At 37.6% G+C, this 10,266-nt stretch overlaps 1 protein-coding gene across 1 annotated transcript; it reads left to right on the top strand.

The window, feature by feature from the left end:
* The first annotated feature begins 6,243 nt into the window (after nucleotides 1-6,243).
* Nucleotides 6,244-6,942, top strand: LOC147885617 (uncharacterized). Its single transcript, XM_087396162.1, has 4 exons — nucleotides 6,244-6,358; nucleotides 6,462-6,573; nucleotides 6,657-6,726; nucleotides 6,909-6,942. Exons 1-4 carry the CDS (start codon nucleotides 6,251-6,253, stop codon nucleotides 6,940-6,942), a joined length of 324 nt encoding a protein of 107 aa, XP_087252288.1. The 5' UTR covers nucleotides 6,244-6,250.
* The last annotated feature ends 3,324 nt before the right edge of the window (nucleotides 6,943-10,266 follow it).

Genomic DNA, 10,266 nt, shown 5'->3' with positions numbered 1-10,266 from the left:
GCCGGAGAAGACGGAGGCAAAAAATTGAACCTCCAAAAAGACTTCTTTTACCGGTCTCTGGGGATTGGCTCTTACTAGTGTTGAGAGTGGACAAGATAGCTACCATTGGTGTGATATGGGAATCTCCTAGTCTGCAATTTTAGCACCAATTTTGGGATGTAAACTACATAGTAAGTTGTGTCAATTCTTGCATTAAATGTAGGGTGATGAATATATCCTATTTCATCATGGGGCCTATAGAAGACGGAGGGAAAAAATTGAACCTCCAAAAAGACTTCTTTTATCGGTCTATGGGGCCTAGCTCTTACTAGCATTGAGAATGGACAAGATAGCTACCGCTGGTGTGATATGGGAATCTCCAAGTCTCAAGTTTTGGGGTACATGAAATTAGATCATGCTAACAGTAACTCTAAGAGGTTCCAAAGGCAGGCAACATTCTTCATCATAGCTAACTTAACTGCAAGGCAGTGAAAATGCCAGGAAAGTTGCTAGGTAGCATTGATTTGGGAAGGGATATGATGATACTTTGTTGTGTTATGTAGGATATTAATTTCCATTAAATTTGGGACATGTTAGATATAACTTCATAAAATCCTAAGTCATGAAATTAATACATTACAAGTTCAAGCATAAATGATAGTTGTGAAGTTAATGCATTAAATATTCAAGCCTAAAGAAGAATTAATCAAGACCTAATGCACCGTACCAGAGACTTTGGCCTTACCCTCATTCCATAGACTTGCCAACGTAAGGCCAAAATTTTCATTCTTAAGAATATGTGGAAAGACCTTGCATTTGGCCCACTTTTGGCGAAAAAATTTCATTCTAAAGAATAGGTGGAGTGAAATTGTGTTTGATAAATACAAATCAATGCTCAAGTTTGGACATAAATAAAGGTATCCTTTTGAAGATATTGGAACACATGAGAGAAATAATATTGAAGATACATGAAGTTTTAGACATACGATTAAAGACAAATGAACATATAATGGATGAAATCCTATTGATGATACATGAATTTTCAATAGAACTATTATTCAAAAGATTTGATGGATTGAATGTAGCTTTACTACATTATCCCTTTTACAAGGGTGTTTGAGTTTGAGGCTTGAAACATAAGTCTAATGAATTTGTGTTGAAGCCTAGTGGTTTGTTAAGGATATGTGAAACTTAAAGTAAAAGTACTTACAATGGAAGGGATTATATCAAGATCCTATTAAGGACATGTGAACATATAGTAGAATAATTCTACATAAAATTAGTGGATCAAACTTAATGGCTCAAAAGCAAAAAAGGATGATGGTGCAACCTAGGGGCTACTCTACGGCACTATGGCAGCAATCTTTGTAGTTACTATCAAAGGTAGTGTAACTTTTTTGTCAAGGAAAGAGACGCGAACCACTCCACATGACCTAGATCTGTATGACCTAGGTTGCACCGACTTGTTTCTTTCATGGATAAAAAGTGACCCTTAGGTGATGCTATAGCACTCCCTTTTTTGGTCCATTATTATAGCACAATTGGGGCCTTTTGACCTAATACTAGCTACCCATCAAATATTTGTTGTAGATGTTAGGGGTAATTACCAAACTACTAGTGGTAGTTTTATCACCACCATTAGTAATTTTATTTTAGTGTTCCTTAATGGTAGTTCTCCTACTACTACATACAATATTACCAATAGCAGTCCTAATCCCAATGATAGTACACATAATATTATTACGACCGTCCAACTTTAATCATCATTATATCTATGAATACATATATATAGGTCTATCTATATCTATACCTATTTATTCCTCATCCAGTACATTTGCATTTATTTTTGGTGCTTTGCTTACTTTGAAACTAAAGATAATGTGATTTCATTATTGTTAGCATTCTTGTCAAACATGAGGAGCTGAAATGCATAAGAGTTGGGAGGCACATTATAATTTCTGTGCAGATTTGAGCCATTGAATAGCCTATTGATTCTGATTGTTTTCTTTCTTATTAAATCCTTAATTTGGTTATTTCACACCGAACATCACCATATCAATTCATATTTTTTTGTTCTAGTAATGTCCTATCGCAGCATAGTCTAGGGTTGATCAAACAAGATAAATGGGTGCTCACATTTAATATATTTTTGAGAGTCAAAGGATAGTGGCTGTAGACTACAAAATCATCACTTTGAATAAATTTGGCAAGATTCTTCTGATAGAAGGAATAATTTCTATTGCACTAACGATGAAAGAAAATTATCAAAAGGCTAATACAAGGCTCAAAATCACACTGGTGCTACTAGGCTTAATAGTTGTAGGCTAGTAGTAGTACTAGTGTATTTACTAAGTAGTGTGCATGCCTCTCCTCATTAAAATTCATAGTCTTCAAAAATATATAATACATAAGTCAAAATATTCTAATTATTTTTATCATCCTGATGTTGAAACTGACTTAAATTCATAGTCTTCAAAAAGGTATAATACATAAGTCAAAATATTCCAATTAGTTTTATTGTCCTCATGTTGAAACTGACTTTCTCTTCCTTCGTCTCCTATGAGCTTCAAACCTTTAATCCATTAATCTCTCAAATAGTAAGAATGGTCTTGTATTAAGAGGCGATGATATCTAAAGTGATCTACAAATACTAAGAATGGTCTTATTTTAAGAGGTGATGATATCTCAAGTGTTATACAAACCGTAAGAATGGTTTTGTATTAAAAGGTGATGATATCTCAAGTGTTCTACAAATAGTAAGAATGGTTCAAGTGTTCTACAAAAGTATAAGGTACCTCTTAGTGGCTGAAGGGAAGGAGTGATGATATCTCAAGTGTTTTACAAATAGTAAGAATGGTCTTGTATTAAGAGGTGATGATATCTCAAGTGTTCTACAAATAGTAATAATGGTTTTGTATTAGGAGGTGATGATATCTCAAGTGTTCTATAAAACTATTAGATACCTCTTAGTGGTTGAAGGGAAGGGGTTGGAAGTATGGGTAAAATCTCTAGGAACTACAGGATGGTTGCAAGAACAATTTTGAATGTCATAAATGACACGGGTTTTTTAACATACGGGTGAACTATTTTTAAACATTTTCTTTCATGGTTGATAACACTTTTAATAAGAAGAACCATTTTGAATGTCATAAGTGCTGATGCAATCCCATGCTATGAAGTCTACAGACAGTTTTTTTTCCCCGCATATGGGTGAAGTGATGTTTACGTTACTAAGTTCAACATATCAAGTAACACATTTGTTTTGATTATTGAAGGACTTTGATAATAAGACCCATTTCAAATGCAAAAGAATTGTTGTATCAGTAATGGAATCCGCTTTGGAGTGGAAATTCGGTTTCTTTCAAACCCACATACTATTGTTGCATAATGTGAGTATGGCTCCAATTGGAAGTTAAGGTAGACTATAATTCGCAATATTGGTATAGTTACACATAGTAACATACGTTTGATTTTCGAGAATCTTCCCAAATAGTGGTTTCCACAAAGCTATGTTGAGTACCTCAATAAGGAAATTGTGGAAAAGCTCGCTCGCTTTTTTGGGCCCGCTCGCTTTTCCTCGCTCGCTCTATCGACTACCTCACAAGATGGCACCAAGGCGAAAGAAATCAACTACAAGAGGTAATTCTAAAACTTTTTGGTACTGATAACCTTGGCATATCTATGATGGATGTGAGCAATATATAACTCATCCTTGTTGGTTGTGATATATATTCAAAGGAACTAAAACTTATGCATTGAGATCTGGACCATCAAGAAGATCTGTGAGTGAGGAGTGTACGTCTCATACTCCACAAAATGATGCAAATAACCCACACATGGAGACACTTGTAGAAACTGAGGCTACTATCACTCGAGAAGAGTCATCATCTCATCCCGTGATTAGTCTTGAACAATAGGAGGTGCAAGAAGAGCCTCAAGGTCAAGGAGAGCAAGAGAGTGCAGAAAAGACAAAAGAAAAATCTCCAACACATGTAAGAGTACTTGGGAAGGAGATTCAAATTGGACTTTTGCAAGATGTCCTTGATCAGTTTCGGATGCAAAGAAGAATTGAACCCCCTCTGATTCCTCTCTGTAGATTGGTTCTTAATGAGGCTATTCGAACATCAACATCTGAGATTACTGTTTTGAGAGATAGTTTTGATTCTAGAGGCTATGCTATAAATAGTGCACCTTTTCTAGTATCCTTGCAACGGCCAAGAAGTGATCAATTTCTCTATGTTACAGCACTTGATCATCAAGAATGGGGACCTATTTGGAATCAAATAAGTGAGGACTTTGACAACCAGCTAAGTAATGAGTGGCAAGACTTGAAGGGGAAGAAGTTCCTCGTTTGGGATGGAAATCATAGGTTGAAGGCATGGTTTTCTCGGATCAAAGATGGTACTCTTTTGATAAATCTATCATGCATTAGGAAATGTTCTATTATAGTTTGCATTGCACATGATTATGTCATGCTTACTTGTGGAATTGATATGTTGTAGCTTATTCAATAATGCCAACTCGCCATGTCCAAGTGAGATGCCAATTCATAGAGGTGCAGAAATCTCAAGAGGGAGAGCTACTTCTTGCCTTAAAGTCAACCAATGAGTAAGATAACTTTTTATAATACTTCTATGTATAGCTAGTTTAACTTCTTCTCTTTAGAAACTAAGTCTATTGGTATTTATCTCTTTAACTTCTCCTCTTTAGAAAGTAATCCCCACGTGAATATATGTTGGTATTGCAGACTTGTTCGAGCGCATGTAGAGCATTCATATGGGCACGAGGTCTTCCTCTTTCAAAAATTTGGCATGGCAGATAAATCCTCACTTCTTGAGTTATTGAGTGAAGAGGATAAGAGATGGGTGGAAGTGGAGATGGCAATAGAAAGGAAGAATAGTAACCCATGGTACACAGCACCAGCTATTGTCTTGGCACAACTTGTTTGGAAGGTATCTGTGCAAACTATAAATATCCCTTTGCTCTATGAAAGGTGTCCCAGAAAGGATAATGTTTTGATTTCTTGTTTTCATGGAAGGTTGATTTTTCACGTGCAATCAAGAAAGCTACTCAAAATCTTAATCAATCGAAGATGGAGTTTGGAGGAGTATACTAATAAATTTATTAAGGCTATTAAGAATGTGGAAGTCATCTTTCATGATCGAGCATACAATGTTTTGATTTCTTGTTTTCATGGAAGGATGATTTTTCACGTGCGATCAAGAAAGCTACTCAAAATCTTGATCAATCAATGATGAGTCTGGAGGACTATACTAATAAATTTAGTAAGGCTATTAAGAATGTGGAAGTCATCTTTCGTGATCGAGCATACAAGATGGTACATGTTGCCAATCCCGCAAATGGTGATGGCTTCTTCGAGCTTCTATTTAGTTATGATTGGAATCAAAAGGGTGCCACGACTAAGGACAAAGTGCATATATTAGCCTCATCACGTCTCAATCCTAATAGGTAATGTCAATTAATGTTTTTGCACAATCACTCCATAGTGATGCTAATATTTTTTTCCTTTGCCATGATATTAATAGGAAAAAAGAGCTTCTACAACAATTGATGATGGCACGTGGAAATGATCCAGTTGCATCTGCTAAGTATAGGGATGCCCAAAAGTTTCGACTACATGTGAAAAAGGAAACATATTGGCAATACTTGTTTGAGCGAGGGATTTCCATCATCAACAATTTGCGAAGCCATGATTTGGAACTGCCCGATGGGTTTGAGACATTTGCTCGAGAGCAAAGACGACTTCACCTTCAAGAAGCCTTCCCTATGCTTTGGAAGGATATGAAGTCTACTCTTGAAGCAGATAAGCAGCCAGAAATGCAGGAGTCATCCTTACGCTTGGTGTATAGGTGGTACAATAGCAACCCTCTCCTTTCTCTTAGGATTAATAAACTGCTTTACTCATATGTCTACATTCTTTCATACATAATAGGTGGATACGGTCTTTGCATGATACCAATTCATCTACAAGGATGCCATATGAGGTCATGGCATGGACAAACATGGAGAAAGAGGGAAGCATGTATCCCTTATCTTGGAAAGATAAGGGCATAACGATTTGGGAGATTAATGTGTGTCCTTGGTGGTTGGATTACCCACTGGGAAAAGTACATCCCACTGAGAAAAATAGACGTAAAGGTAATACTCCAAAGTTCCCTATTCCATAGGCATCTAGACCAATGTCTATATATGCGGGTATCTACCATATACTTAAGTTTGCAACATTTGCTGCTCAGTCTTTGAGAAGAACATGGAAGACAATATGGATGAGGATGAATTGGATGCAGAGAACCGTTATGTGGATATCACATTACGACCTAGATCAATGGACGGAGAGTCAGCTATCAAGAAAAGACCTGTGAGACCTCTACTCCTCATACTTATGTAATAGTTAACAACTAACACTAAAGAAACAAGATAGTATAACCTAGAGTCTTGTCCTTTGTAATTCTTACAAGCAGGTTCTATCGGAGAATGTAGAGTCCTCTAAGACTCGAGAGTTGAGAACAAAGCAACGACTCGATTTTCATGCTTCAAGAACCAATTCCATTAATCAACAACCGAGTTTATCTAGTGAGTATCACTCCTCTCTTTCTTGGTTATGATTTTTTGATTTTGTAGCCAAACTGAAGCTTTCAAGCTAGGATTTGATGCAGATGTAAAGTTGTTTGCATATATGGATGTAATTACAGAGGATATCATTCAGTTGTCGAATGCACCAAAGCTGTAAGCGTTTCTTTTTTTAAGAAATGCGTACATTTAAGAATCTATTTTGGAATATAAGTCATTGATCTAGGGAGATTGAATTGTACATTGTAGGGTTGATGAATTTCTAAGAAAAGTGAAAGCACCAGGTCTGTCACACAATGGTAATTCTTGTGTCGAGGTGGTTCGCTTGGTATGGGCAGATTTTCCCACAAGTTTGGCAGTGGAACTCATTAGTAGTACTACATGCCTAGAGTGGAATAGATTCTCCCTCAAGCTCTCTGCAAGGGTGGCAGAGTTTGCCAATGACTTCGTAGCAGACTAGGGGTGGTACGTGACTTGCTCTCTCCCAGAACATTGGGGCTATATATTTGCACATGCGAAGAAGGCCAAGTTCAAGCTCCATCGATCATATACAGTGCTTCTTGACTTTGGTTATTTACGTGATGATGGAGAGGAGGTACATTAAATCACCTAAATGTTTGTTTATATTGGTCTAATAAGCATGATTTGGATGTATCTAACTTGAGGTGTCATCATCCATTAGGTTCGCAATCTACAAATGGGTATCTTCTGGCGTGGAAAATCTGCCCTCCCACACATGGATCGACAAGCAGGTGCAAATGTCTCTAATAAGCTTTTTCCAGCAAAGACATCAGTGCTACACAAGTGTGACCGTAAACATGTCGCAAAACGGACACAAGTTGCATCAACTTACTTACGAGGAGGGGCAGAAAGATCAGATTACTTGCATGAGTAAGATCCTATACAAGCACAAATTGAATTTATGGGGTATAATTGAAGTTCTTTCAAGGAAAACAAATATGGATTGTCAAACATCCTCTGATCCCTTTTAGTGCTTCTTGTAGGTGGATACTCAGAACATTCACAGACCCTGGTGATTGCATCATCGATGTCTTTGCAGGTTGATTTGGTATGGCAAGGCTTTGTGAAGAGTTAGGTCACCATTGTCTTTCCATAGAGAATGACAATGTTGTTGCTGACATGTGTCTGCGATCAATCAGTACAGAATAGCATTTCCATAAACTATGTAGTATTGACAGTAATACTTGTGATCATCACTTTTGATGTTTTTGTTGAGGTTGTCATGTAACACATACTATGTCCTTGGTCATGGTGGTTGTGTGGCACAAGAGTGTCTTTATTGCTCTATGCTTTTTGCTCTTTTTTGGATCCATAGTCAGAGGTCACTGTGTGGGGAATGCCCTTGTCAATATGTATGCCCATTCCGTGAACCTAGATGATGCAAGGGTAGTGTTTGCAGAGATGCCACAATGGGTTGTGGTCTCCTAAGTGCAATGATTGCTGGTTGTGCTCAGAATGGGCATGGCAAGACATCCCTATAACTGTTCAGGTGCACAGAGAATTTTATGAACTGACCTATTGGGATGTAGTGTCATGGGGTGCTTTGATTGCAGGATGCACTGAACATGTGCATGCTGTTCTTGCTCGAGCTTTTTGGGAAAATGCAACGCATGAAGCTAGATTCTATTGTAGAGATTGTTTTTCCAAGTTTCGCATCCTTGAAACATTTGCAGCCTACCTATATGTCAAAACCTACCCTAACTTCATTTCAGCTTGAGTAAAAAGTCCATAACTTGGGTATAGACTATAGCCTTTACTTTTTGGACATGTCCACCCGATTGTATGTCAAAACCTCTCTTAATTTCATTTCAGCTTGAGTAAACAATCCATAACTTAGGTATAGACTCAATATATTTTTGAATCATTGTCTGGCTACTGAAAGCACTAATCATTGCTAGGGAGTGTTTAATCTCATTTCATGAATGTCCTACCTATGAGTCTGTATTTGTTCGTGCTTTCATATCACACATTTTTTGGAAGAAATGTTGATTTTCCATTGCGGCAATGTAACGATTTACAGGTGCCACAACCAATGTTTCATTGTCTGGCTACTGAAAGCACTGCAGCCTAATCATTGTTGAGGACTATTTAATCTCATTTCATTAATGTCTTGCATTTTAGATAAGCTTGGTTGAGCTATAGAACAATATGAAGCCTATGTGTTTAAATTAGATTTTTTGGCCTTTTTAGTAGCGTTGGCAGCGAGCAGCCATTGTTGGTGTACATGTTTGTACCCTCTTTTTTTACCTGAAGTAGTTGCTCAGCATAACAGATGTAATTAACCATCAGGTTTTTTATTGGCAATCTACTTGTGGCAATAGATCATAACTCAAATGTATGATGAAGCCCTAGTACTACGAAACCACAAGGGCATTAGGTTTTTCAGAGTTTATGAGTACACATGCACTTGTACGGTTAATACTTTCAAGCAATTAGATTGGATTAAGTGTTATATTTTGTACATATTGTTGTACACATCACTAAAACTAATGGAGAGAAGATGAACTTTGTTATGACCGGTGTTAATACAATAAGCTTATCATCTCTTGCTTAATATTCGATAATTTTATTATAATGTTGTGTGGCAAGGATCTTTAAATGTAAAAGCTAAAAATATTCTTACATTTTCAGCTGTTATGTTTAAGAAGTGATGTTGTGAGAAGTATCTTGAAATCCAAATTACAAAATTGCATTTTAAAGTAGTAGTTCTGCGATGAATGCTTCATAAGCCAAATTTAAAATAAGTGGTAGATGGTGAAATATTTAGAATGATGTTTTTTTTAGCGAGCCCTCACCATCACATTGCAAGACAAATACAAGTAGCATTGCACCTTTGGATGCCTAGAGTAGTCCACATTGGAAGACAAAGAGCAATAGGAATTCACAATGTATAGGGAGGTCTCCACACAATTGGCTACCTACACACTGTCCCCACGCACAATCCCCCAAACGCTTCAAATGCACTTTGACATACTCTATGCACAAAATCTCATCTTCCACATCTATCTCACCACCCCTCTCCTACCCAACACACTCCCGACCATCCTTCACCAAAATCCCAACCACTGTCGCCTGATTTTAGCTATATCCTAGTTCTCCCTAGAGTTTCAACCTGCCAGCCTCTCCCTAGTCCACATCCCTTCGATTTTCAGGCCTTAGTTGTCCACACCATTATCTTAAACTTCCAAGTGTGGTGTTGAGTAATCACTGAGTATACCAATTATCCACAGGACGATGATGTGATGCAGCTAGCCAAGCCCGACAAACTGAGCCCATGGGTCTGTACTCCTGAAAGCGTACAAGCCGACATTGATTAGATGCAGACCTATGCCGGACTTCAGCAGTTCAACCTCAAGGACATTTAGCTACCTATCGCTCCATGACCTAGCACCCCCTCAACATCATCATTTTGTTCAATAGGGTGCTACAAGCTCTCCAAGACTCACAGGAGTTGAGCAATTTTGAAACAATTCATGTAGCATACCCCAAAGTTGTCATTGAGGAGGATGGTCAAGAAGCCATCTCCATCTTTAACACTACCGCCTCCCCTGTAGATATTCCTAATAATCAAGATCCAAGACACCCCACAAATCCTACTCACCCCCCTCAGTAATCTGCTAATCCCATTTTGCCTCCCCTTGTCTACACAAACCAAACCAAATACTCCTCTAATGC

Source organism: Dipteris shenzhenensis, chromosome 25 (genome assembly GCF_047967505.1).
Source record: "Dipteris shenzhenensis isolate YYH24624 ecotype China chromosome 25, Dip_SZ_1.0, whole genome shotgun sequence".
In the NCBI taxonomy this organism is placed as follows: domain Eukaryota; kingdom Viridiplantae; phylum Streptophyta; class Polypodiopsida; order Gleicheniales; family Dipteridaceae; genus Dipteris; species Dipteris shenzhenensis.
This window is presented reverse-complemented; position numbering and strand designations above follow the sequence as displayed.

Bases quoted from the DNA above. Each gene is read 5' to 3' on its own strand.
- LOC147885617 (XM_087396162.1), top strand. From the start codon at position 6,251: ATGGAAGACAATATGGATGAGGATGAATTGGATGCAGAGAACCGTTAT. The intron at 6,574-6,656 runs GTGAGTATCACT...GATTTGATGCAG, and splicing joins TCAACAACCGAGTTTATCTA to ATGTAAAGTTGTTTGCATAT. The intron at 6,727-6,908 runs GTAAGCGTTTCT...TGGTATGGGCAG, and splicing joins TTGTCGAATGCACCAAAGCT to ATTTTCCCACAAGTTTGGCA.